Raw genomic sequence first — 26623 nt, 5'->3', positions numbered from 1 at the left:
CTGGAGAGGAACGCGGGCGCGCCCACCGCGGGCGTAGAGAAATTCTGCTGTGTCGGATCGGCTCTCCAGATATATAACACAGCGAATCCAGCGCAATGCGCAATTTGAATTAGCGATCGGCGGCTATCCAGCACGTAATCTCCCCGAGTTTATACTTTGAGGTTTCCGAAGAGATGTGCGCGGATTAACTGTACTCGGCGGAACTGGTAGGGACTGAGACTGCAAGAGTCCTAGTTGATAAGCGCACAGGATCGCGGATCAACATCCAGCTCGTTCCCCATTCGTATGGGCAGAGAGAAAGAATTAAATTAGGCGCGCGTTCGATCCGTTTTTATGCACGAATCTTCAAGTAAGCCGCAGACAATTGAGCGTCAATATCAGAGTCCTTGTGTGAATTAATTGTAAGGTCCGATATATCACACGGACGATGAAAAAAAAGTCACGTTATGACTCGTGTCGAATTGGAGGTGCAATTGAAGCCAATTGAGTGAAACTACGCCAGTCTGGACAAAAAATCCCCCTCCCATCTCGAGGCGTGATCACTTTCGAATTGTCCGTGGGTTTCCGTTTCGAGGGACGAGCTTAGAAAGCGTGAGCCGAGATCTCTCAATTCGACGAGAGCAGAAGAAATGCTCGTTAAACGGCTAAATTGGCATAGCTGCAGGCATGCATCAACGCCTATTAGACTCGCGAGTGGGCGGCTCATCTGAATTTGCCTAGTTTTTTTTTCTCTATTACCGTCTAGTCTACTGCCATCGCGTCGCGGGACGTGCCTTGCGCAAACTTTCTGCTGCTGCGCTCTCTAATTATTTGGCGTTTTGTAACGCGCGCGCGTGGCAGACTTTTAAATAACAATAAACTAAACGAGTCCACATCGCGTGCGCGGGCTACCTACGAAATTCGGCCACCCGCTCGCGTTCGCAACAACAAAGCCCTCCTGCGCCCGTATATCCGTCTGAGAGAGAGAGAGCATTGTCTTTCGCGAGGATCCCGCAGAGGTGGGCACAGCATCGGCTCTTCTCCTTCTTCTTCCTCTTCTCGCTGCTCGCGGGCATCCCTGGAGAGTAGCCAAGTGTGCCGGCGCGCCGCCGGACGTATAAATATAAATATACGAAAGGATAATATTCCGCTTCCTCTGGCTCTCTCTCTCTCTCTCTCTCTCTCTCCTGGCGAGCCTCATTTTCCAGCATCCTTGCGTGTGCTCGCTTGATCCGGTCCATTGCTCTGGCGGACCGCGGACTGCATCGACGTCCAAGAGCTCGTTCTGTTGCCGCTGCCGCTGCCGGCCCGGCGCAGTTTTCTACGACAGCTTAAACAGCGCTCTCTCTCTCTCTCTCTCTCTCTCTCGGCCGGCTGCGCTTTCATTTCCGGCGATTGACGTCCCCGATAGAAACCCATCGGGACGCGTTGTAATGAAATGATAGCGTGCTCGCTCTCCCACTCTCGTGGAATAGATACGGATGGATGGGTCAATCACCGACGTCTATTGTGGTCGCGCATCGAAATATACCGACGCACGCGAAACATCCCGCGGCGTTGCGCGGGTAACTAGAGGCGGCCGGGGAATTCGAGATCACGCTCGCATCGAAAGAGGATCGGCGCCTTTTTTCTCATCGCGGAATAATCCAATCCCTTCTCCCCGCCACGGTCAGAAAACCGCGTGGGGGGCCCAGCGAGCGACGTCGCGGCGGCACTTTCCTAACTTATCCTCCCGTCCTTCCTTTTTGCGCCTGCTGCTTTTATTAAGCCCGCCGTCGCCGCGCCGCCGACTCATCTCGCGCGCGAGTCAACGTTCTGTAGCTGCGCAGCGAAAGAGGGAACAATGAGCGAATGGGAGGGAGGGCGAGAAGTCTTGGTTGTTTTGCAGTTATTAGCAGCGTAGGTTTCGCTTGGCAAAAGGAAGGAGGAACCCGAGAGAGGGAGAGAGAGAGAGAGAGAAAATGCCTTTTCGAGATTAGACGCACGTGATGCGAACGACGAGCTCTAACAGTAAACGCATTTGTGGAGCTGGAGCTTTGAGAGCCAGAGCAGGAATGCACAGCATCCGTTTATGCGCGCAAGCTGCTCGCAATCGCAGCATCTGCTGCTGCTGCTGCTGCTGCTGTACGTCTTCGTTTCAAGAGCTACTCGGATTTTTCATGAACAGATCGAGTGTTGCGCGGAGAATAAAAGCGGCAGCGGGCTGAAACAAAGTGTGATGCCGCGCGGGAGCCGAGAATAAAGAGCGCACTGCAGCAGAGCCGATAAAAAGAAAAACAGGGCGCTCGGCGGCGCTCGAAAAGAATGTAAAAGGCCAGAAGTGAAATGAAACAAGAGAAGGAACAAAGAGCGTAGCTGCCGCTCGCGCCTCGCCGCGCGGCCAGAGCTGAGAGAGAGAGAGAGAGAGAGAGAGAAGTGGCGGGTAAGAAGAGAGCGAGCAACTACACACCTATAGGCTCTCCTCTCACCTCTTCCTTTCGCGCTACAAATAAACCACGTGCTCTCCTCTGCCGGGCTTTATTCAGCAGGACGAGCTGCCGCACCACCGGCTACTTCGGGGGCGGAAAATTGTCGTTTATTATTATGTTCTTTAAATTGAATGCCGCCGGTGATGAGCGGATCAAAGACTCAGGGGGGAAGGCCCACTGCCGCGTGCTCGAGTACTGGCGAATTTACATTCTTCGCTTTCATCGATAAGCTACTACTACAATTAGTACATCATGCTCAGCGCGAAAGTCAAAGGCGCTCGGTGATTCTCGGGCACAGAGAGACTGCTATTATGCCGCCGCAACTAAGTAGTCCGCACGCCGTGCGCGCGCGTGTGTATGTGTGTGTGAGAGAGAGAGAGAGAGAGAGAAAGGAAAGCCTCTCCTCGGGGGGCTTTGATCTTCGGCTGGAACCGGATACGCCTTTCGAAACTCGTGCGCCACCGCCGCCGCCGCTGCACTGCTCGCGCGAGCAAGCGCATTACACTACGATCTTAGGAAACAAGTGCACTGACTGTGCGCCTATTGAGAACGCGCATATGCGCTTACCGGGAGATAAGCCAACTGTGGCAACGCTGTGGCGTGAAATTCGGCTGCTGGACGTAACGGGCTGTGCCTGCTATTATCTCCCGCGGAAGAAAGTTTACGAAGCGGCTTTCAAAAGGCTCTCATGATTCCATTTAATGGCGATGTTGTACTTGCAGCCGCGAATTCCCTTGCGCAATATATTCTGCACGTGTAGTACTGTACAAGATGTACGCGCGGGGCTTCTTTATTACGACGATTCGTTTGTGTACTTTATATATTTATGCGAGATAGACGTTAAATTTTACGCATCTCGTATAAAGCAGAGTTCAATCCAATAAACTTTTCATAGCGCGTTAAGCATGGAATTCCAGGCCGTAAAAATTAACGCGCCTAATAGCGAGCTATAATGTATGTAACGAAAAACCTCGTTTCGACTTGAAAGTATTTCCTCACTCCTCGTCAATTTTACACCGCCACACGATGGACGCGTGCAGGTAATTCGAGTCATTAGAAGCAGTGAGTGCGCGCGCCGAGAGACATTTTTCGCGACGCTACGACAATGACAGACCACTTTGCTCGCGAGGAAAATAAATTCAAAATGCTGCGAAGCACGTGATTCCGTACTCAATGCACAATCGTTGCGTAACGCGTTATTGTGATTGTTCTCATCGTTTTAATCGACGTAGTTGCCTCGGAGGACGTGCATATGCGAAGCTCTCCGCGAGCAGAGCGACAAACGCAAAGTTAAAAATGAAATTTTTTGCGGAAATTTTGAAAATGTTTGTAGCTCGCGCGTCGACGAGAGGAATAAATGTGGCGCGGGGGAAAACAGCGCATGAATTGTAGCTGTCCGAGTAGAGCATTTATTTCGCTCGAACGCAATGAAAAACCACGGCGAAGATGGCAGAAATCCAGAGTCCGCGAGAAGGAGCGTAGATGTTGACAAAGGCAAGAGCGCACCCTGCCGCCTTATCTCCCGCTCTCTCTCTCTCTCTCTCTCTCTCTCTCTCTCTCTCTCTCTCTCTCTCTCTCTCGTCCATACAGGTGCGCGCAACGTAAGAGTGTGCGTGTGTGCTCGATACTCACCTACGCGATAGTCAAGTCTCAACACGTCCTCCGCAGCAGGCTAGGCACAGGCGGGCGTCAGGTGTGGGGTCAGCATCGGCCACAGCGCACTGAAACAAACACACGATCCGCACTTCACACACGCGATACTACACGTCTTCCTGGAGGAGAGCGCGCGAGAGAAGAAGCAAGTCGCACACGTGTTGCACAGATTGTTGCCGGCCTCGGCCGCCTCGGCCGCGATTATTACACCGCCTCGGACAGGCCATCGGAGGAGTGGGAGGAGGTGCAGCACCTACACTGCACTGCACAGAGCCATAAACGCGCGCGCCGAAGGAGAAGACCGGGCGCGTTATTTACGAGCCTCCGCGTGTTATTGCGCGCGCCGTGTAGCCGAGCCGAAGCCGAGAGAAAGCCGCTGCCGCAGCGGATGAATCGAGATTAGTCGGGCTCTATTTTTATCGGCAGATAGAGAGCCGTCCAGAAACGGCGCTTTCGAGGCCGTCAGTCAATCAGTCATATGCAGCCGATTGGACCTGGGCATGTGTCACCGAGCGGTCGGAGAAAGGAGGACCGTTAACAGCGCGCGATTTTAAATTCGGAACTCTATCCACGCGAGTGTTTCCTCTCCACATTCCAGGAATGCCGCTTCTCTTGGAAACGAGGCGGAGGGCGAGACTCGCTTCAGATCTTGGAAAAAATCGCCATCCCGCCTAACCTCAAAACAATTGCGATCCTCGGCGATTTCGACGCCGCCGCCGCCGCTGCCGCCGGTCTGCGGAGAAAGACGCGAGTGGTTATTATTGGTACAATTGGACCGCGGTCGGGTCGTTCAGTGCTTCAGTGTTGACAGCTCCTCCCGCAGGCCCCCTAACCTCGCAGCGCAGTAGCGGCCATAGCGGGCGGCCATAGCGGCACTCAGTCACTCAGACGCCGAGGACGGCATTCCAGCACAGAGGACGATATCAGTTCGAACTTGGGCAGCAGGGGAAGTGAGGTAAGTACTTACTTGCACGCGTATTTACGATCGCGTCGCGAACTGCGAACTGCGAACTGCGAAGAAAGCCAGCGGGCCTTCGAGGCTCGGACGACGGGCTGGCAGTGCTGGCACTGAAGCGCCGAGTCGCACTCGATCGCGAGCCCGTACTATACTAAATACTTGCGCGCGCTCCCTCTCTCTTGCGCTCCATACCATACTCTCCAGTCTCTTTTTCTCCGCGTCGCTCCGTCCTTGTCCGGGGCCCGCGTGCGGAGATGGTGCGGAGCGGAGAGTGTGGACCCCACGTGGCCGCACCGTACTGTACATTGTGCCTCTCCGTCAACACGCCGCCCTTCCCCTCTCCCGCTCTCGCGTCTTTCTCTCCGCTGCAGTCGCGCATTCTATCTTTCTGGTCGTCATTTTCTCTTTTCGAGAAGTCCTCGTCGAGCTGGCTTCCCAAGAAAGCTGTGTTGCGCTATGTGCGCTATGTGCGTTCCGTCTCTTCGATACTCTACTCTACGATTGATTAGTTTTATTCGAGAGCACATTAGCCACGCTCGGCCCTGCCTCTTTCTCTCCCTGGAGTCTCTGCTGTCATTTCCTATGTATTCCTCGAGCACTTTTACCGGAATCGTACTTATTATTTTCATCTCGTCGATCCGAGCTGTCTCGCCGCATCGCACGTATTGTACGGCATAAATTAACAAAGAGCTGGCTTCTTTACCTTTATTTCATTCTTTCTTCCGGCCCCACGGTTGCCGCGATGTCGTTGTATTCATTTCCCTCGGCTCTCTCGATCGTTGCAGAAATGAGCGAGAGTGCGGCTCTCTGGCCCAGTCTGCGGAGAACAGTTACGCGGACCGGCAAGAAGCTCGCCTTTCTTGCGCGCGGTGGCGCTCCACAAATTACGAGTTCCCCGGGTGCGGATAACGCCACGTACCGTAGCTCTCGAAAAAGTTGCGTCAGATCGGCCACTGCTCGCACGCTGTCCCTCATTGTTCGGCCGCGGTTTTTGTGTCTGGCGGCGACATAACAGCGTGATTCATGCGACGCGTGCGGATGCACCTCGCCGGCGATCGGCGCGGCGTGATTCACGAGGGTCAGCCTTATTTGGCCTACTGGATTCGAAGAGAGTTACGCGAGCTATAAACGTTGCGACCCGTTATTACTCAGCCGGCACAGTGACAGCTGGAAAAAGGGGAAATCCGCAGAATGGCAGCGCGCAAAGCCACGCGAACCCGAATGGACCAGAATTTCAGTTGGCTAATTAGTTTCTTTAAAATTAACGCCGCTCGACGGCATCTGGCTGCTCTCGCCGCCTTTCAGTAAACAGCGTGCCCCGCACGTCGCGCGACGGAACGAGGCTCTTTCATTTCCGCTCTCGGCTGCCTGCGTACATTTGTACCGTTCTTTCGCCTCGTCCTTTTATCCGCTTTATTCGCTTTATTCGCTTTATTCGCTTTAGTCGCTTTAGTCGCTTTAGTCGCTTTATTCGCTTTATTCGCTTTATTCGGTCCAGGCGCCCTACCGGTCCTACGCGTCGCGCATACGCTATTCGCGTCGGTGGTAAATGTATGCGCGATACAGTTCATTGACAGGTCCGGTCTACTGCACTGATCCTCTTATTAATCGCAAGGCGGCTCGTACAGGCTGGCTCAACGGGCCGCATGGTAGCTCGCCCGGCGTTTTCGCCTCTTGTTCGCGCGCCTCGCGTACGTCGCGTTCCACCTAGGCCTCGGCTCCACGTAGGCCTCGATCGGCTCCTCCTGCAGCTCGTCCGGCTGCTTGTGCTTCCTCAGGGCCTCGGCTGCTCCTTCCGGGCTCGCGGAAATCGCGGCAGGAGGCGATTCCGAGCGGTTCCGGCCGGGCCTCGCGTACATCTTCTCCAGCCGGATCTCCAGGCCGCCGGTGTCGTCGCTGACGCGCAACGGAGCCGCCCCCCCCTCGGCCATCAGCTGCTCGAGCTTCTTCACGAACGTCAGGATCTCCAGCATGTTCCGCATCCTCGCGATTTTCTCCCTCTGCAGCTGCAGCTCGTCACCTGCAACGCGGAGGGCCGACGATTCGCGCTCGAGGCAGCAGCGCTTCCGCGGCCTACCTACCCGGCTCTCGTCCCGGCGTCGTCCCCTCGCTGCTCGTCGCGCTCGGCTCCGTCCGCGACTCGGTCGAGTCCCGGGCCGCGGTCTCCGTGCTGCCGCAGTGGCACTCGGGGCTGCTGGTCCTCGTGCGCACCCTCTCCCCCTCCGTGCCCGTCTCGGGCTCGAGGGTGTCCACCGCGACGGAGGTGAAGTCGGCCGGAGGCGGCGCGGCAGTGCTCGTCGCCTCGCAACCGCACCTCGCCGTAGCCCCGGCGGACTCGTCGTCGCCGTCGCCGTCCCCGCGCCAAAAGCTCCTGCTCGAGCCTTGCTTCTCCGGCGCGGACAGCCGGACGAGCTTGGCGTTCGCGTGGATCCGCTTGCGGGGCGCCTTCTCGTCGCCCATGCGCCGCAGCGCTCCCCTCGCCTCCCCCTCGCGCTTCGAGCGCTTGGGCTTCTTGCCGGAGCAGCGCTTCTTCTTCCTGCCATGCGACTTGGCGGCTCCGGCGTCCTCGGGGTCCTCCAGGTGCAGGTGGAGACTGCCCTGCACCGCGACGTCGTACTCGCGCCCCTCGGCCAGGAGATCGCTCAGGTCGGCGCTCTTTCTCGCCGACCTCGCGCTCGGCTCGTAGCCCAGCTCGCCCGACACGCGGAGGTTGAGGCCGTTGAGCGAGGACAGCCTTCTTCCCGTCCCGGCGTTCCTGCTTTCGTAGTAGTCGTAATAGTCGTCGTAGTAGACGCTCTCCTTCGATTTACGTGTTCCCTTCCCGCGGAAACTTGCCGCGAGAGGCTCAGCCCCTGCGGCTGCTGAGGCGGCTGAGGCGGCTGAGGCGGCTGAGGGATCGTTATTATTCACCGAAACCTCCTTGTACGGTGTAATATTCACGTGCCTCGAGTGCTCGTTACTCTTCGAGTGATTCCCAGTGCTGCTGCTGCTTTCAGCAGCGTTGCCGCGCTCATTCTCCGATTGGCGCAGATCCCGCAGCTCCTGCTCGAGCCTCTCGTCGTCCTTCGTCCGCAGCCCGCGCCTCGCCAGCTCCAGCAGCTCGTCCAGCCGGACGCTCCTCGAGTCGCGAAAGTAGTCCAGACCCAGCTCGCCGGCGCCGATCGCCAGGCAGATCGGCAGCCGCCGTCCGAGGCTCGAAATTATCAGCGCCTCGGCGACCAATTTCTTTCCCTCCGGCCCGGAGGCCACGCGCTCGGGTTCGCGGCTGACCGCTTGCCGATCGCCCCCAGCCGAGTGCCCCTCCTCGAGCGCCGACTTTTTCTCCAGCCTCAAGGAGCCCCTTATCCTGTCCAAGTCCGCGGCGATTCGACGCTCGATTTCGGCGAGCTCCTTCTTCGCGCCGAGGCGAGCCTGCGCTCTGCTCGCGAGATTAGGACGGCCTGCCGGCCGTCTCCTGCCTCGATGCTTTTTGACGATCCTCCGAGACTTGGGAGAGGGACTTCCGGCGCTTGATTCGCTGTCGGCCAGGGACAGCAGAGCTCTCCTTCTGAATTGGGGGACGCGATTCTGGCTGGAAGTGGAGCGGATTCGTAGAGTTGCGGAGCCGCGTTTCGAGTTCGGCCAGAGTTTTTCCCCTATCGGTATCTGACATGCATCCCTTTTCCGAGAAGCGAGCTGCATTGAACGGCGCCGCGTTCGGAGAATGTTGGCCCGCGTTTGCGGGAATCGTTGACGCGAGCGGAAACTCGCTCTTTCGTTCTCGCGGAAAGTTGGGAGGAAGTTTGCCGGGTTCTTCGAGCTACTTTGAGCTCCGTCCTGGTGCACATGTAGAGAGATAGTTCAGATCCGTTAGCAGACCGGATACTTCCGACGGATTGAAAGTTGGAGGAATTTGGAGTCTAGTGGATTGCAAGGCGACTCACCCTTGTGCAGCCTTCTGCAGTTATAACCCACGTTGATGAGACACTTGTTGCAGTCGAGGTTGCTTCTGGAAACTGCAATAAAGAAATCCCGAATTATTTGAAACTCCGCGTCGAGTTCGCAAACTATTTCGCAAGTTGGCAAAACAATGCTTGTCGCAGCTCGACGAAGAAGATTTCGAGCTGGCCAACCGAAGGCATGCTCGCTAGGGATGATCCCACGCGTCGATGGATTACCGTCGGTCGGGCTGGCTCTCGGTCGGTAATATTGAAATCGCTTGAAATGAACGATCTTGGTTTTCCGAACGACGCTTGCCCTGCACTAATCTGCTTGCGATGATCGAGCAAGGAAAGTCGAGGACTCGATTCGGCGTTTACACACTTACTTTTCTCGCTGTCTGGATGTTCGAGGACGAATGAGGCTTCTCGTGAAAGGCAGGCCTGCGATCCCACTTACCGCGAGTGTACCTGCGCATAGTGAACGAAGAAACGCTATCGCTTCGGCAGAGTGTGCAACGGGTGCGAGACGAGGAATTCGAATAAAGAGCGATCGTACATTTCTCGGTGGCAGAACCTGGAATGACGATCATCGGTCCAGCTCTCGCAGGCCACCCCATCCCCGGAGCATCGAGCAAGATATTCCGGATTCCCGGCAAGCTGTAATTGAGACGCGTATTCAAATTCGCCGCCGGGCCAGCGGCGCGGCGACGGCGGCGTTCCAGGATCGATGCTGCAGGCACGCGCCAGCGAAAAGATCAGCTGTCGGGTTAGAATTCCCGGAGGAGTTAGTTCTGCTGGGCAGAACAAAGTTCGAAATAGAGAGGTTAAAAGCAGCCGCTGCTTTCAGTTAACCTGCAATGACGTCCAGATGAGAGTGCTGCGGCGGAGGCTCGCTGACATGTTAAGCCATTCAAGCGGATTGCGATCCTTTCTTCCCGGCGCATTTCGGAAATCAGTTGCAAAGCTCAGGCCCTGAAGGTACTTGTCGTCATGCTGTCCCTTCGTTTTCGATCGAAGCACATAACAATCGTGAGGGAGAAAGAGCAAATTGTACAGGAGACTCGAAAAGCAACAGAACTGGTAATAACTCGTAAACAATATTGAACACAGGTGCAGAACCCTCCTTTGTTTTCGCACACTGCGTCCTTTTTTCCAATTTTCCGTTGAAAAATGTACAGATAGCGTCCGTGCTCGCAAGTTCGGCTGACCTAGTTTAGTCTGTTGTTCTTCGGGGGTTAAAAATCCATCGAATTTATGTCGAGCGAAGGCAAAGAAAATGCTTCCATAGCCGCGGCGATACGCGCGCGGGGGGCAAAAAGTGCATTTCAGTTTGTTTAATTGCCAAGCGAACGTATACGGACGTACGAAATGCTCCGCCAACGTATCAGAAGCGAAACTCGCTCTTGTTTATGTGCATACGCGCGTCGATCGATAAACCGATATCCAGTTCGTTCTGTTCTTTTTAGTGGCTGGATGAATGATCACAGGAAATTAACAACGCACTTACAGGCGGGTTTGTTAGAAATGAGTATTTATTTATATCACTCTCAATGTTGTACTGCAAATACAATACGATTTATCTTCTTAGATGCTCGATTTTTCTCTATCGTTGAATTCTTATTGCATCGCGAAACTGAACCCCACAGAATAGCTAGTAGGTATAATATTAGTCGTAAAATGTTAGATGTAACGCAGTTATTGTGCTGAAAAAAAGGAATCGATCGGTGACCACGTGTTCTTTTTTTTATTTATTTATTATTATTATTGTTTTTTTTTTTTTTTTATTGCGCAGATGTACTTAACAAGAGGACTCGCCGTCGGTTCAATTCATCTACTATATAGTTACAAAGATTCATCCTAGATTTCGTTAATGTTCAAGATTATACGCGTTCGAAGAAATTTGTAGATCAGCGAAAAGAGTTAAAAATCGCAACTTGTTAAAAGTTCCTATTGAAACACGATCAAGCTTGTCTATCGGAAGCATGAAAAATAACGAGGATAATCGTATACCATTCTGAAATCTATAATTGCACCAGGTGTGATTCTCGAGTTGGTCTTCTTTTAACAAATTACGATCAATTTTTACCATTTCGTCGCGTCCTGTCATTGTTTGTGTATACTTATCGATCAAACTCGAGGCGCGTATGACTATCGCATTCCAGAGTTCGAATGCATTGAGTATAATTGTATACGTTATTGTTTCCGCGTTTCCTCGTCGTTAATTCTAATGAACGGAGCGAGCTGGTTTTTTTTTTTGTTTTCATTTTGAGTTGCGTTAATGCTTAAAGTATCACAGTTCACGTTTTTTGCGTCGACGCTAGAATCCCCTTTCGTCCGCCTTTCATCCGGCAGCAATGTATCATCTCTCCGCGAGTGTGTGTTACTTCGGTCTAATAAAATGGCTTCTCCTTTCGCCGTCCGATCGAACATTCAGCTTTTTACGCCCGGAATGAAAGGGCGAGCCAGACGCAACGCCACACACAACGCCACACACTCGCCTCTTCCCGACAAGTCGAACGCATTCTTCGAAAAACTGCAGCTCCTACGCGCGCTCGAGCAAATGAAACGTTCGTTCTTCCATAAGCGGTGGGTCTAGGAGTTTGGTCTAGCAACTTCTCGCTCGCTTACAATGTTATATATTTGTTGATTCTCGTTGGAATCTCATCCGTATTTGTCCTAAAGCTTCTATAGAATGGCGCGTAAGTATAGTCTAGTTGAGAAAACGGTGCCGGACAGGTGCGGGAATCGCGAGCTCAGAGGACCGTGCGGTAGAGGAGGAGGCGGAGGAGGGGAAGGAGGAGAAGGAGGAGGAGGACAGCTACAGGAAGAATGTACGGCAGTCTTTCCCGTCTTTCGCATGCTGTCAGCAATGCGACGCCCCGATCGACTCGTCGTCTCCTTCTTCGCTCGGTCATAGCCAGAGGCAGGCGGTCGCTAGTCTCGAGAGAGGAGTAACTTTCGCCGACTGGTCCTGCCCTCGCACTCGGCTGCTGCTCTCTCTGCAAGCACACGCAAAGGTCGAGGCGTCAACTGGCCCGATTGAATTATCCACTGCGGGCAGTACCTCGATTTCGTTCGCTTGATCGACGGATCCCTGCTGGACGTTCGGCGCCCGAAATCGCGCAGCCCCCGCTTCGATCTGCGGCCAATCAGCGGCTGCTCGCTTGGTCATCTAAAGGCGACTCGTTCTCCCCGTCGCGCGGCTTCGTCACCAAGTCTTGCACTTGTTCGGCGGATTCATCTTCGCGCCGAGCGAGCATCGGAACGCCTCGGCGAACTCGGGCGAGTTCATCATTATGCCGTTGATCCTGGAAGCAGGCGAGAACCGTTTTAGCCTGCAGTGCCGCCGAGTGTAGCGGGGGAGACTCACCTCTCGGGCCGAGGCGTGTGGTAATCCAGCTCGACGGAGAGAATGTAGGCCTCGGCAGTCATGTTAGAGCAGTAGCTCTGCAAAGAGAGTATACGCGGGGAAGATGAAGTGAGAGCGAGCGAGAGAGAGAGAGAGAGAGAGAGAGCGAACGGCGCGGCGTGTCGGCTTACTTGGGCGGCGCTGATGAAGAAGAGCTGGCTGGGCCGCAGGGCCTCCAGCCCCGGCAGGGTTCGGTCCTTGCCGTTGGTCAGGATGTGCCAGGTGTGGTAGGCGATCTGCAGGGCGCCGATGTCCGCCACGTTCTCGTTCCGCGTGACGTTCCAATCGAACTGCCGGACAATGGGCGCGTCAGTGTGCGTAGGCTCGCTCTAAGGCGCCTAAGCTGAGCCTACCTGGACGTCGACGCTGCTCCCGAAGAACTTGACCTTCCGCCAGAAGCTGCGCGCGTAGAGCTTGGCCACGCACTCGATCATGGCCTCGAGTCTGCGCCAGGCCTCGGGCGTGATCCAGGACCAGTGCTCGCTCAGGGGCTCCGGGTCGAGCGGCAGGCGCCGGTGGTGCAGGTCGAAGGCGTGCAGCACCTCGTGGCTGATGACCGTGCCGAGGGTCGCGTAGACCGCGTACGCCGGCCCGCCGTCCCAGGACCAGGACCAGGCGGTCATCATCGCCAGGGGGATCACTGTGTGCACGCACAAGATTGTCGCATTGAGATTCGGCTCGAGCCTCGCGCGCTCGAGCACACTCGCTCCTAACGCTTACCGATCGAGTTGGACGACGCTTCGTAGTAGGCGCTGACCGTGAACGGGTAGTGCCACCTGTCGACAAAGCAGACTTAACTCGCGGCCCCCCGAGGGTGCGAAGCTGATCGGCGCGCCAGCTCCGCTCTACTCGCGCGCCTCTCTACTCTCTCGAGAATGCATTGGAAAACATTGGAAAAATAAAGAGGATGACGGTTGGCGCGTTACTTTTGAAATGGGTGGGTGATGCTCATGACGCGAGGCTCTGTTCTTCCGTCTTACTTGTGAGTCGCGTTTCTCTTGGGCTGGCCCTCCGCGGCTCGGTTCTGCCTGAACCTGCCCAGCACGGTCGAGAAGAAGTCCTCCTCGTCGATGACAACCTGCGCCGGCGAGCAAACCGGGATTAGCGAACCTGGAATTAGCGAGGGGGAGCAAACCTGCGCCGCGGCGTTCCCGACCCACCTCCGCCATTTCCTGTGCCAGCAGGCTCTCGTTCAGATAGCCGGGCCAAATTTTGAATTTCCCGCGCAGGGAACGCAGCCGGAAGACGGCCTGCGTCCTCGTCTCCTCGTCGAGCCAGGGCATCACCAGCATCCGCTCGGCGAGCGTCTCTTTGATGCGCTCGAAGAGTGCCGCTATCTAAACACGCGTTTTCCCCATTAAGCTTTCATTATTTTTTTTCATTCAGCCACGTGAATAGCGACAGGCGAGTCTCTGCTGGTTACCCGGTTTACGAGGAGCTGCAAAAAATCCGGATCGTACTGCTGAACGTAGAGCATTCCGACTGCTTCGCCGAAGACGTTCTTGGTCAGCTTGACGCAGTCCTCGCTCCAGTTCTTACTGGCGCTCGCGTTCACGATGTCGTGCAACACGTCCGTGGCGTAGAGCACCAGCAGCCCGTTGTGGATCACCCTGCAACGAATTCGCTCAGCTGAGGGAGTGGGGGGTATTATGGGAGAGCTTTAATTTGCGCGCACGAATAACGCTCGATAGCGCCCCCCTGCTTAATTATGAGCTACACGCGTCCCAGGTGGAACATCGATTCGCCGCGGGAAAGGCAGCGCTAAATAATTTCGCACAAAGGAAACGCGATAGATTGCGCCGAGTCGAGGTTTGGGAAAATTCCAAGATTTCGCTCGACAGAAGCGAGGCCCGCGGCTGCCTTTGGAGCGCGCGCGAGCAAAAGCATTCTTATCGCGTTAACGGCCCTCTTATCCGGCACACCGCTTCCCCCAGATCCCGGCTCCGCGCAGCTTTTCCGCACACCGAGTCCGCAGGGCGCGAGGGGCTCCAGGTGCTTTGAAGCGTTAATTAATCCCTCATCAGAGCCCGCCGTTAGTATATTCGACCCCTGCATCAACGCTCTCTTTGTCTCTGGGATTGTTTTTTCGCTGGCCGTCTGTTTTGCAGGAAGGGACTTTCGGGGTCGACGCGGAAATCCCAGCCAGTGTCAATTTCATTCGAGCGAGATCGTTCGCTCCGTCCAGATTGATGGCCGCATCTACCCGCGATCGATTGGAACGTATTAGCTGAAATTCAAGACGCGACGCGGGAGCGATCTTCATAATTGGAAGCCGATACGCCGCTTCGTTATCCTAGTCGCATCTCATTCGAGTCGGAAGGAGTTCCGAGTCCTTGGCTTCGTCGACACTGCACGGCCTCTTCATTCCGTGCGATTTTTTCGAGCGCTTTTATCCAGCCGCCTCGAGTAGGCATTAGGAGGGCGCGGGAATTTTAAAACGATGTCGATTCGCCCGTTGTTCGGCAGCTTTAGCGCGGAGGTCAGCCCTGGGCCAGCGAGAGCCTTTGCCCCGCTAATTTGCATTTTAATACGCCGGAGCGGTATTTCGGAGGCGAAGCTTTCTGCATCCTCCAACGAATGGATCCTTCGAGGAGGACGGCGAGACTCGTGAAAGTCTAAAATTCGATTTGGCCGCGTGAAAGAATCAGCAGCGCATCCTCGCCGGGAGTCGACGCTTTCCAGCTGAATATTGCGGCCCCGACGCGCAAATTCCTACGCCCCTGGCTCGCCTCGCTCTTGCCCGTTCTTGCCTCCCCCCCCCCTCTCTCTCTCTCTCTCACTCTCTCGCGAGGAGTTTTTCCATCGTCGCCGTTTCGATCGAGTTTTTCCGCAGCGGATAATTAGGCGGCCGGCGAGGATTGAGCGATCACGCGAGCGCGCGTTATGTCGGCACACAGCATGCATAAACTGGCAATTTGCCGGGGAAGCAATTTAATCGGCGCTCGGATTCTATATTTAACAAATAATTGGACGTTATCGCGTTTCGGGGATATTTTTTACGAGTTACGAGCGAGCGCTGCTCGTCCGACGCTCGTCCCGTTAACGAGAAACGCGATGGAGATAAATTACGTTAAAATCCGCGAGTCGGAAGAAGATCGAGGCTGCAGGGCAGAGGCGATGTTATTGTTTGGGAAAGCCTTTGAAACGTGGATTACGCACTTATTATTAGGGGTGGGACGAATTGTCTGAGCTGCCACACGTGGCTGTGCAGGCGGTACGCGCACGTTTTATAGTTATAATTATTCCTATTTATAGCCGGCTGTCGTTCGATAAAACGGCTGCAGGTATATTGCGAATCTGTGTCAAGCTATCCGGCGCGGCGCGCAAACATGGTTGGCGCGGCAAATCGATTATTAAAATGTCGAGTCCGTTCGACTCGTCTCGCGAGGCAAGACTGGTCGCACTCACCTCTTGGAAAATCGGCCGAGCAGCTTGCCGAGGCTGCGGAAGTAATGGGGGGCGGTCACGTAGACGTAGGCGGGCTGCTCGTCGCTGCTGTACTCGTGGTAGTGCTCGCGGCTGTAGAGCTCGGCAGTGGCGTTGTCGAGGCTCGCGTTGAGCAGCGTGCCCCAGCTTACCTATAACCGGGGCGTTTCGACAGTTGCACTCACTCGCGCTCACTCGAACTCGTCGCCCGCGCAGCGCTACTCACGTAGGCGAAGCTCTCCTGCAGGTGCGTCAGGTTGTACGGCACGTAGATCCTCTGGTCGATGTCGATCCAGTTGTAGATGTCCTTGTGCCTCGGGTAGATCTGCCAACAGAGCGCCGTGAGAATTCCCCTAAGTAGCGAGCCTTTTGCGCATTCTTTTTAGAGCTAGTCACCTTGTTGAGGGCCAGGCAGAACTGAAGCAGCTGGTCGGCCTCGGAGGATCGCTCCCTCGATTCCATGTCCCTGGGTATCAGGCCTTGGATGATCTTCTGTATTCTGCGCGAGCGCTTCTCCTCTCGGTTGTTCTGCGACACGGGAGAAAAGGAGGAACGATGCTTTATCGCGGCGATTCTTGGCGGCCGGCCAGTCGACTGGGCCACAGCTGTCGAACTTTTGGCGCTCGTGAATCGCAGGCGCGACGATTAGAAGAAGCCATGAATAGTCGATGAGCCAAAAAGTTAACGAAAGCCAAGTAGCGGCCTCGCATTACGCTCTCTCAAGCGCATGTGTGTCCGTAGCTGCGTGAATATAAGCCGATACACCGCGAGACCAAAGCCATGTCCGCGAGCGCGCCAAAGAGTTGCGTGGAGTCATCGATAAAACGAACGAGCCAGTGCAGCTCGGAGATGTTTTTTCCGCGGCGCTTCGACTGCAGGGAGCAAAGCTTCTGCTATCGGGCTAATTGGCTCGCGTTCGAACCGACGCCGCGGCGAGGAGGCAGCGACGAATAAGGGGAATGCCAAATGCCGGAGTTACGCTCGCTCTATCATAGCTACGCCAACATTGTTAATCGAACGCTTCCGCAAAGTTATCAATGCGCTGCAGCTTCATTGCTAATCCATCATCTGCGTAATGGCTGCTAACCATGATTAATTCCCCGGAGCCAGGCCTGCAACTTTCCCCCCCGGCGGGGACCGAACAATTGATAATTTATCAGCTGCGGCGCCATGCGGCATTTTTGCGGCTTCGCCAACGATCGCCATCGTTCGGCCGTGCTATATTCGAGCTCCGATCCCGCATTGTCCTGGCGCTGATTCTCCCCCCTGAGGATGCGAAAGCGAAACTGCGCGGAACGTCGATGCTTATCGTCAACAGCAGCGGTAAAACTTGAGGACCGCGAGCGCCAGCCCTCGTAAAGCCCGTTCCAGCCTGCAAGACAGCGCAACCAGTTCTAGTCGCAGTACAGGGCCGTCGGCGAATTGGAGGCAACTTGTCCCGGCCGGGAAGTGAAATTCGCGTTGCGCCGAGCGAAGATCGGAAAAACCGGCCGAGAAGCAGCGCTCGGCTGGCGGACGATAAATCGTGAATTGCGGCCCGCTGCGCTCTCGACAGAAACTCCGCGGCATAATCTCTCGACGGAAGCCCCGAAATCGAGGTTAACCGATTCCGAGCACGCCCCCACGAGCGCAATCGCCGGGAAACTCGTGGAGGAACTTGAACGCAAAGCAGCGCTGTTACTCGCCGCCGATCGACGCTCCCGGGCCATTTGCATTTGCATTTTATTTCCGGGCCGCTCGCCGAATCTCGGCGGAGAGGGGCGCCGAGGCCCCGAGTCCGCGCTGATCTGCGTGTTTGCTTTCGACTTTTCCTCGTTCCCGCATGACGATTGCGCCCGACGATAAGTGTAAATCGAGAAATGGCAGTCGAACGGCAAGCTCGAATGGCGAGAAACTTTCGGCCAAGTTAAAACTGCGAAACTTTCCTACGCTCCACTCCCTTCCTTCCCCGCGGATTCATTCGCTCGTTCGCATCGTTTTTATAAACAACCGCCGGAGCCTCGCGCGGAGAGGGAGCCGCGATGAAAAGCCTCGAACGATTGAACGATTCAGCGCGCTTTCGACTCGATCGTGCTTTAACGACGACTTGTTTTCTTTTCCCGCAGCTGCTGGACTTTGATTAGCGTCAACTGGCGAAAACTCGATTTTCTCCAGCTCCTGCAGCGGCTCCGAATCGATGGCGCCGGGCGCGTTCAGCTAGCGGCCCGGAAGAAACGGTCGGAGTCGGACTTTTGACGAACTGCTGTTGTTGTTGCTGCGCGGCCTCCGCCTCGAGAGATAAGACACGTGCGCGATCATCTCTTATCAGCTCCCGGCTAAAACGATTAGGCGCGCGCGCGCGCGTAAAAGACCCCCGAGATTCAAACTCGTTACGCTCGGCGAATTTCCGGCTTCTTTGGGAATTTTAAGAAGTTTAATTAAAAAAGCTTCATCGCAATTTTTGGGCCGCGCGTCACCCCTCGATAAAGAGTGAGAGTATTGAATAAATTGATAAGGCTGCCTTCGATTCCGTTCACCTTCCGGTGATGCATGCCGCTCCGAGCGATCCGTTGCAATCGGAAGAAGACTGTCGAAAGAGCAGGGTGCGAGAATACACGGAATGCATTGGAAGCGTCGCTGCTGCGGAAATGCGGAAACGCGGAAATGCGGAAATCGAATCCCCCCGTAGTAGCCGAAGAAGCGTACCTTGATGACCGTGTAGGCCTTGCTCTCGGCCAGGTTGGACGAGCTGCGGCTCCTCCTCTGCTCGGCGAGGCCCTGCAGTCCTCTGCGCCGCCTCCGCCTCGGGGCCTCCTCCTGCAAGGCAGGACACAATGGACACACACTCGCGTGCGGCGATAAACTGTTATCGGGCGCGCCTGGCGCTAATCCAGTTTCGCGCCGTTCTGGCGCTCGTCCCGGACGAGCTCGTGGCACACGCGCTGAAAAACGCCGGGGCGTCGAGTCTCTCGCGCGATCTATCTCGGACGGCCAGAGCGAGAGCCGAGCGCGGAGACAAAGGAGCGGGAAAAAGAGCCGCGAGAGAAGGTTGCTTCGAAAGTTAGAAGGGTTCGCAGGCGGAATAGCGCGTAGCGCCAAGCGGCTTTTTGGCGGGGGGCCAGCGCCGAACCGATACTCGCGGCAGCGCTCCCTGCTGCAACGCCTTCTCTCTTTTCTCCGGCGCGAGTTATTGCGATGCGGCAGTTGCTACGCGACGCCGGCGCCGACGCCAATTTTCATCGTCCGAGCGCAGGCCTAAGCGGCGCAAGACATGCGCTGGCACACACTTATCGCACAGACGCGCGCGTTCGGCTCGACCCAGATTTTACTCTTGGCGCCAGTCGAGATACGCGCGCTTTTAAGCGCGAAAGAAAAACAACTCGTGATCGAGCTGTTTTTCTCCCGGCGAAGGAATTCCATCTCGGGTATAAAAATTTGAAAGGCGCTGATTGCGATCGAGGCGAGAGCCGGACTCTGACGGGATCAACTCGGGCCGGGAGACGCACTCACCCCGGCCTACTGCGAGGGCGCGCCAGGCCAATTTGTGCAAGTTCCTTGGACGCGCGCGCTCGAGTATTTTCGTCAACCACTCGTCGTACTCTCGTTTCTCTCTTCGTTATTATACAGCGTCCGGGTAAAAGTGCTCGAGCCTTAACTATTTAAGCGCCTCTGCAGTTCTTGCTTATTTATCGTTATCCGCTGCTGACGCCTAGTCCGGGGGCCTCCCTTGCGCGCGGCTTTTCTAATTAACTTTCAAAAATTCCGTTTTAATCCGGCGCCAGAGCCACCGCGCCGCGGCATCGTTCCCGGCTGGCTGAATAATGCATAGGACTAAATTGCTGGCTCGCCGTGCCCGCGACCGCGAGACCTTTTTCCGCTCATTGAATATGTGGCTGCGTTAAGCCATTGATTATCGCATCAGCCCGATAAGATAAGCGGCCGCTCTCCCGTTCCGCGTCTCAAAGGATCTGCTCGAAAAGGGGACGGGAGCCTGAAAAACGCGAGCTTCTCTCTACACTTTGAATCGCCCGAATCCCCATTAAGGGGCAGTTTGGTCGAGAGAGACTCGATTCCGCCGCAGACTAGCTGTCGCCGCCGCGCTGGATGTGCTTTGTCGTCGAAAACTTGGCCAGTGCACGCGCGCGCTTTCAAAACCGGAGCGCCGGATGATGCTGCTGCCGCTCTCGCTCTCGCTCTGTGTGCGCGGACAGCGTAGATCGATATCTGAGAATGCCCCCGTTGTTCAAACAAGTTTTTTTCGTACCGAGCTTGACTGTGTGGCCGAGATGCACGCTTGTGAATTTTCGAAATCTCTCAAAGCCCCCAATTCAATAGAACGCACGCAACGTAAACTTAGTGCCAAGTCCGGGAGCCTGTAAACTTTCTAGTAGATTTCTGCGCCCCTCCTCGAATTTGTTTTCCGAGTCGAGCGAAAAAGGAGGAGTTGCAAAGTTCTCTCGGAAAGCGCGCCCGTTACTCACCGATACGCTGGTCACGAACATGTCGGACTCGTGCTTCCTCGGCAGGTCCAGAAAGACGGCCATCCTCGTCTGGTCGTAGAGGTCCGCGTCGACGTAGAGGTCGAAGAGCGGCGCGCCGGAAACTTTCAAGAGGGAGGCGACCAAAGGCGTTATGTCGGAGGGTCCCTCGCTCTTCGGCCAGATGTAACCGCCCAGTTCGTCCAGCAGCCTGTAAACTGCAACAGACAGAATCGAGAGGCTCGTGTCGAGAGTCTCGGCAAAGGAGGAACGCGCGCCTGAATGAATATAGCCAATAACATGCAGCGAGCAATCGCGCCCCGAGTTGTACGGGTCAAATTGATGAGCGGAGGTTCCATTTCACGCAACGGAGCCATCGACTAGCGGCGGCTTGCCCGCGCAAAGCCGAACTCATAGCCGAAAGGGATAACGCCGGGGAGGGAAAAGCGAAATAGTAATGCCATTTGTAAAAGTGGATTCTGGCCGACCTCGCGCGGCCTATAGCCGTTGCTCAGTCGTCGCGTGTATACCCCTACGTGTACCGGCCGCCCCGCGAAACTCAGCCCGTTCGAAAGCTGCGCGCGCGAACGACGGAAGTCTTGCGCAATTAACTTTGGCCTTGGCACCCTCTCTCGCTCCGCGCAGCAAACGCTTCCGATTCCGAGTGTCGTGCCGGGCAAAGTTTCGCAATCGATGCCCCCCCCCCCCATCCCCCCATTCCCCCCATCCCCCGAGCGAGATTGCTTCTTTCCCGCAAGCTCGCGCTCATGGGGCCGTATTATTTTTCGGCCGATCAATGCACGGGACGACCTTGACACTCGCGCCGCACATGCCTTCGATCGATCGGGCGGGAGCGCAAAATATAACGGACGCGAGAGGCTGCCTACAAGGAGCGCGTATAATTGATCGAGGAGGAGGTTTTTCTTTGAGAATCGCATTCGGCATGGCGAGTGAGTGCATGCAGCCCCCGTAAAGCAGCTCGTTTGCGCCGGCCCGTGTGCGCGATTTCATCAGCCTTGCACGCGAGTCGTGAATTATCCTCAAACGGCTCTTTGCGATAAGCTTCATATTTCCCGGGACTATAACGCGCGCTTTCTCGTGCCCGATCGCCGCGGCTAAGGACATCTGATTCCGCGCGTTCTGCGTACACGCTAACGACTCGCCCTACTCGACGAGGAAACTCGAGAGAGCTCCTTCCTCCGTTCTCGAAATACCAAAGCGCAGGTCGTAAATTGTTAATTCCTCGAGACTCATTCGTCTCGAAAATATTTCGCGCGTAATTTACGAGACTTTCAAAGAGCGTAAATTCGCAGATGGAAAACACACAGCAAAGCCATTGATTTTGCCGGCCCTGCAGAGCATGCTCGCGCATTACGAAAGCAGAGGCGGCAGGCTCTCGACCTTGAATGGAGTCAACCGACCAGAGCAAAAGCGATTTCGCGGCCCCATCCCGCAAGCTGAATTATTAGGCGCCGGCCGATATGAGAAACTGGGTCAGTTTTACGTGCCTCACGCAAAGCGCGTTAGGGCGGGAGGAGAAAAGCGAGTGCGTGTTTCGGAGCGCTATCTCGATCTGCATGCTCAAGGCGCCGGCGACGTCGAAGAAGGCCAGCTGTGGGCTTGTTACCGTGTAATTAAGTGTAATCAATTGCCGGGAATGGTAATAGTTCGAGTCCGCGGCGAAACAGGCGGCCGCGAAATAAAGGGCGCGCGCGTCTCGTCGAGAGGCTGAATTAGCTGGCTCATTGTTTGATATCCGAGGAAAACGCGCGGCGGCGCGGAGTATTCGGCCCGACTGCACTTTCGAGCGTGCGCAGGCTCCAGTTGGCCGATCTGGCTTGCGCGAGAGCGGGACAAGCCACAACTCGGGCTGATACAGCGCGCGTCACTCGCCCCCTCCCCCAAATCGATACGCGACATCGCGGAGCCTCCATCCACTCGCTAATTTCATAATCGCCGCCGCGGTGCATGCACTCGCCCGTTAATCCGGGATTCTTCTCCGCCGAGACAGAGAGGGAGCTGACCCTCCAGCGGCCCAGATGCTTTGCTCTGTGTCGATGGTTTCCGGCTCTTCGGAAGAGCAGCTGACGGACGGCCGAAAGTTTCAATTTTGAACTCGCACTCGATAAACCGGTGACTGATCGCGCGTCAGAGGCGATAATTTAACGCCGACTGGTGGTGCGAGGAAAAGAGTCACTCTATTTTAATACGGGAAGGTGAAAAGGCCAAACGAAACAAAGACAGCCGTCGAGTTTCGTGTAAACCGAATTTGGTAAAGGCTATAATGAACGCGGAACCGGAACGCTAACCGCACTTCTTCCCAGCATTACTCTCGCTCGGCGCAGTGGGAATCAATCGGGAGACAGACTCGGAGGCTGCTAATGAAAGATCGGGCCCGCTCGATCCATCATTTTTAGCTTTCAAATCCTCATCTCGCCTCTGCCCACGCCCTACTCGGCGCTATTATTCTGCTCGTGGAAAATCGACATTTCAATCGAGCTGCACATAGAAATAAAAATAGAAATAAAAATAGAAATATTGCAAAACTCCGGGCAAAGCGGCTAAATTATATAGTGGCAGAATCCCGCACGCTTCCAGCCGAATAATCTCCGAGCCCGAGTCAATATTGAACGTCGCCTCCCGCGAGATTGTTTTCTGCGGCCCTCCCGGAACACGGCAGCTAGGCGCGGCTTCGGGTCGCAAATATTTGCAGAGTTTGGAATCTGCGGAGCGGCATCAGCTCGTTAACGAGAGCTCTACTCCTTTTTCCGTCGAACGTGCGGTTAAAGGGATTTGCGTGCGTTTCTCGAGCTCTCCCCCCATCGGCGCTTGAATTGCGCTTCTCATTAGCGGCCTCAGAAAGTTACTCGTTACTTAGCTTGGAGGCATAAATATTGCAAGCTGCAATCTACTTACCCGGCGCAAAGTCCACGGGTTTTTCTTTGAATTCGAGGCAGCTGCTGTAAAACTGGCCGAGCTTTTTGAACGCGCCGCCCATCTTGCCCGTTTCATTCAGCAGCATCCCTGAAACAGATTGAAAAGCAGTGAGACTTATTTATACAGTAGAGGAGCGAGGAGGCGCGCAGGGTCAATGTCGCGAGATAAGAACGCGAACGGACGATCGAAAGGACAATGCCGCAAAAGCGTGCGCCAGTCCGCAGCTTCTGAAATAAATAAGGCTCCGGCTCTTTTTCAGCGGGCCTGGCGCGGTGAATAATGAACGCCCGCGACTGCGCGCTCTTTACTTTTTCAAGGGAATTAAGCACCAGCTATACGCGATAGATCCGATCGCCGCGATTCCGCTGAATAATTCAGAGCGCACTTTTTCTCCGTTCATCCGCCCGTGTCGTTCGTTTTTGTCAATATTAAAACTGTCTCTCTCTCTCTAAACGCGACTTGGCAGTTGGCAGCGGTGCTGAATATTAATTATTTTGATGCCTCGAGTTGAATGTGAGATCTTAAATAAAGTCGCGTGTGCAGCCAATTCTTAACGAGGACCTGCGAGCCGCTCTCACGTGCGACAATAACTCTCGCACAGAGGGAGGCGCATTGAAGGCCGCACTCGGAAGAAGCTGAATTATGCAGGCCTGAAACTGATGCTCCTTCGCGAGGCTCTTAAAAAAACCAGCCGCAGCAGCAGTGCAGCTTATAGAGCAGGCATCGATTTCCCGGAGTAACAGCCCGTTAAAGAGTACGGCTTCGGCGGACGATATTCGAATAAAATATATCGGCGCTGCAGCCGAGCTAATCGGCCGGAAACACTAATTGGCAGGCTCCGCCGTATTTCTTTTGCCAGGCCGAAACAACAACAACACCAACAACCTAGAATACTAGCCGTAGGTCCGCGGAGACTCTGCCGCGCTGCGCGTTTTCTGAGTTATGCGTGATGCGTGATGGTTTTCAGTCGGCGGCGAGAGTTCGAACTTGACCCGCTAAAAATTAATCAAACTCAAACGCGCCTAGCCGAACCCGTTTGCTCTCTTGCGCAAGTTTCGCCGCGTACGGCTTCGGCCAGTTGGAGCAACAGAGCAGGTTCAGTGTGGTTCAATGTTTCTCAGCTGTTTATTCATTCATTGAAAGCTCTCGAGCCGCTGCGAAGCCCGACAAGACGTTTCGGCCGGGCCGGGGCAAACATTTCCCGAGAGCCCTTTAGCTCTGGTAAGGCGATTCGCTCGAGTTTCGCGACGGCCAGCGCGTTCTTGAGCTCTCGAGTGCGAGACGTAAACTTAATCATCGTATCTTGATAAAACTTATCTTTTTCGGACTCGTACATTACGCCGGATTAGACGGAGAGGGAAAAAGACAATCGCGCGCGGCCGCTCCAGCGAGCCGTTTATCAACGGAATAGGCAGTAAGCAGCAGCTGTCACGCTCGGAGCAGTTGCCCCTAACGCGATTGCCGGCTGCCAGAGTGCGTTAACCCACGTTCGACGATTTTTCAAAGCTTCAAGCCTCTGCGGCAAATTTCGAGAGTTTCGAGAGGCGGCACTCACGCCGTATCCGATCGTCGAGCTGCTCCTGCAGCGAGGCGAAGCTCGAGGTCGGCTGGTAGGGCAGCCGGTTCTCGAATCCCCCGCAGGCGAACTGGTAAAAGTCCTTGCAGGGATCGACGCCCCGCTGCATCGTCGCGAGCATGCGGCGCGAGGCCTCGTGGCAGGCCGCCGACTCGCAGACGCCCTCCTGGCCGTCCCGCTCCCGGATGCAAGCCTCGTCCTGCAACGCAGAGGAGAGACTCGATAGAGCTGGGCATCGCTGGGCATCGGCCAAGGACGGGAGGCCCTGACCCACGCCGAGGTCGCTCGGCCCGCGGTATGGCTTCGCCTCGCTTCGATACTGACCAGCGCGGCGCACTCGCGGGGCTGCTCCCCCTCGGGCAGGCTGGTGATGAGAAAGAGGACGGGGCTGGTCACCAGGAGGCTCGTCACGAGCAGCATCGCGAAGGTGAGCAGCGCCTGGTGCACGGCCTTGCTGCGCCGGAGCCAGTAGCACGGCACGCAGCAGATCCAGGTGCCCATCTGGCTGCCGCGCTCGACCTGCACCATCGGCTCCTCCAGGCCCTGGCCGTCCTGCAACAGCAGAATACGCCCTTACCTCTCCCGCCCGTGCAGCGCGCGCGCCCCACGGGAACGGGGCCCACCTCGTAGGACTGCCCGGCGCCCTGGTCCCGCGGCGTCGCCAGCTGCTGCTGCTGCTGCTGCTGCTGCTGGGGCGTCCCGCTGCCGCTGCCGGCGAGCGCCGCCGCATTCTGCTGCTGCTGCTGCTGCTGCTGCTGCTGCGGCTGCTGCGGCTGGGGCTGGGCCGCGCACAGGCTGCGCGGGCTCAGGGGGAGCCGCTCGGAGCGCGAGGCGGTGCCCCGGCGGGCCCCGCGGGACCCCGAACTCCGGCTCACCGTGCACAGAGCCACATTCGCCGGCTCCTGCTCCGCGGGCTCCCTCTGGCCCTGCTCGCGGGCCCGCTGCTCGCGCAGCGCCAGCGACCACGCGCGCACGGTAGCGGCCCGCTCCTCCGTCCGGACGATCGGCCGGCGCCGATGCAGCCACTGTGCCTACTGCCCGCCCGGCGCGAGCCTCTTCGCGCTGCACTCGGCCGGCGCCCGCATGCCCGGGGCTTCGACGTCGCTCTCGCCGAGGATGCAAGCTCGCCGCGGCTTCGGAGAACCGGTGCGCTTCGGGGATCGGGCTGGCGGCGCGCCGTCGTTCGTTCGGGGCTGAGACGCGCGGCGGACTGGACGCGGACTGGACGCGGGAGCGCGCGCGCTCGCTCCCACCGCCGCCGCCGCCGTCGCCGTCGCCGCCGATGGAGCACGCGCCGAGATGCGCGCGACTCTCGCCTACGCTGCACCGCGCGCGCGCGCGCGCGTCGAAAATTAATGAATTAATTGCGACTCGCAGCCCATCGCAGTTATACGTACCAGGCGCGTCCTGCCCGAAGATATCGATTGCGCGCGCGCCCGCGTTTTTATAGCGCCTGCACATAACTCGAGAGCGATCCGGGAGATGCGAGGGAACTCAAGGTCGGCGCGAGCGCGGATCGCAAACGGATTCATTTCGAGTTATCGTATAATCTCGTTAAGCACTCGGCCCGAGTTAGCTTCCGTAAGCGGTAATACTTTTAGTTGTAACATCATTTGTCCCATCCTCCTCTGCTGAAGAAAGTTTCAAAGTCCTGCACTCTCTCGGCGCACGCACAGGTGCGCACACGCAGACGCGGCAGCGCATTGATCAGCTGGCGAATCCCGATGTACTTACCGCACGGGAATCGTCGGTTCAGCGCTCAAACTTGTTGATGGAGTATTCGTTACAACTTCGAAGGAACGAATTGAGGGCCAAGTGTTTACGCAATGAAATGACGAGC

The 26623-nt window shown here is 56.2% G+C and overlaps 3 protein-coding genes across 12 annotated transcripts in view; all 3 read right to left on the bottom strand.

The window, feature by feature from the left end:
* Positions 1-5223, bottom strand: part of LOC100677826 — a 47698-nt gene extending 42475 nt beyond the window's left edge. For 2 of the 4 annotated variants that reach the window (XM_008217918.4, XM_016982328.3), the window contains exons 1-2: positions 5068-5216; positions 4080-4168 (exon numbers count right to left, since the gene is read on the bottom strand). The gene's annotated coding sequence lies outside the window, so the exon portion shown is untranslated. The other 2 variants (XR_004344672.1, XM_016982327.3) reach the window with 2 other exon arrangements.
* Positions 5224-6530: 1307 nt separating this feature from the next.
* LOC103317893 lies at positions 6531-9916 on the bottom strand. Of its 6 annotated transcripts, XM_008217908.4 has the most exons (8): positions 9831-9914; positions 9535-9737; positions 9436-9446; positions 9365-9376; positions 9216-9295; positions 8982-9053; positions 7140-8874; positions 6531-7078 (listed from the first exon to the last, which is right to left on the bottom strand). In XM_008217908.4, exons 1-8 carry the CDS (start codon positions 9876-9878, stop codon positions 6693-6695), a joined length of 2547 nt encoding a protein of 848 aa, XP_008216130.1. In that variant the 5' UTR covers positions 9879-9914; the 3' UTR covers positions 6531-6692. The 6 variants fall into 6 exon arrangements, with proteins under 6 accessions (XP_008216130.1, XP_008216132.1, XP_008216129.1 ...); XM_008217910.4 differs by having other exon boundaries at positions 9216-9305; positions 9365-9446; positions 9535-9635; positions 9831-9916; XM_008217907.4 differs by having other exon boundaries at positions 9216-9305; positions 9365-9446.
* A 576-nt stretch (positions 9917-10492) lies between these two features.
* On the bottom strand, positions 10493-25797 carry LOC100679242 (neprilysin-21). Of its 2 annotated transcripts, XM_031924602.2 has the most exons (18): positions 25407-25796; positions 25108-25335; positions 24763-24982; positions 23187-23294; positions 20274-20488; positions 18499-18609; positions 16210-16341; positions 16040-16138; positions 15796-15965; positions 13811-13997; positions 13548-13724; positions 13368-13465; positions 13108-13163; positions 12741-13027; positions 12519-12677; positions 12349-12425; positions 12043-12286; positions 10493-11977 (listed from the first exon to the last, which is right to left on the bottom strand). In XM_031924602.2, the coding sequence occupies exons 2-17, from the start codon at positions 25309-25311 to the stop codon at positions 12187-12189; spliced, it is 2400 nt and encodes a 799-aa protein (XP_031780462.1). In that variant the 5' UTR covers positions 25312-25335; positions 25407-25796; the 3' UTR covers positions 10493-11977; positions 12043-12186. The 2 variants fall into 2 exon arrangements, with proteins under 2 accessions (XP_031780462.1, XP_031780463.1); XM_031924603.2 differs by lacking the exon at positions 18499-18609 and having other exon boundaries at positions 25407-25797.
* Positions 25798-26623: the final 826 nt, after the last annotated feature.

The sequence above is a fragment of the Nasonia vitripennis genome, chromosome 2, assembly GCF_009193385.2.
Source record: "Nasonia vitripennis strain AsymCx chromosome 2, Nvit_psr_1.1, whole genome shotgun sequence".
Lineage (NCBI taxonomy): Eukaryota > Metazoa > Arthropoda > Insecta > Hymenoptera > Pteromalidae > Nasonia > Nasonia vitripennis.
Note: the sequence above shows the minus strand (reverse complement) of the source record. Positions and strands in the feature narration are given on the sequence as shown.

Excerpts from the sequence above, each read along its gene's own strand:
- LOC100679242 (XM_031924602.2), bottom strand. The coding sequence starts at position 25,311 with ATGGTGCAGGTCGAGCGCGGCAGCCAGATGGGCACCTGGATCTGCTGC. Across the intron at positions 13,164-13,367 it reads AAGAGAAACGCGACTCACAA|GTGGCACTACCCGTTCACGG; the intron begins GTAAGACGGAAG and ends CTTTGTCGACAG. Across the intron at positions 13,028-13,107 it reads AGCGTCGTCCAACTCGATCG|TGATCCCCCTGGCGATGATG; the intron begins GTAAGCGTTAGG and ends GCGTGCACACAG.
- LOC103317893 (XM_008217907.4), bottom strand. The coding sequence starts at position 9,878 with ATGTCAGCGAGCCTCCGCCGCAGCACTCTCATCTGGACGTCATTGCAG. Across the intron at positions 9,738-9,830 it reads TCATCTGGACGTCATTGCAG|CTGATCTTTTCGCTGGCGCG; the intron begins GTTAACTGAAAG and ends CTAACCCGACAG. Across the intron at positions 8,875-8,981 it reads CTGCAGAAGGCTGCACAAGG|GACGGAGCTCAAAGTAGCTC; the intron begins GTGAGTCGCCTT and ends CATGTGCACCAG.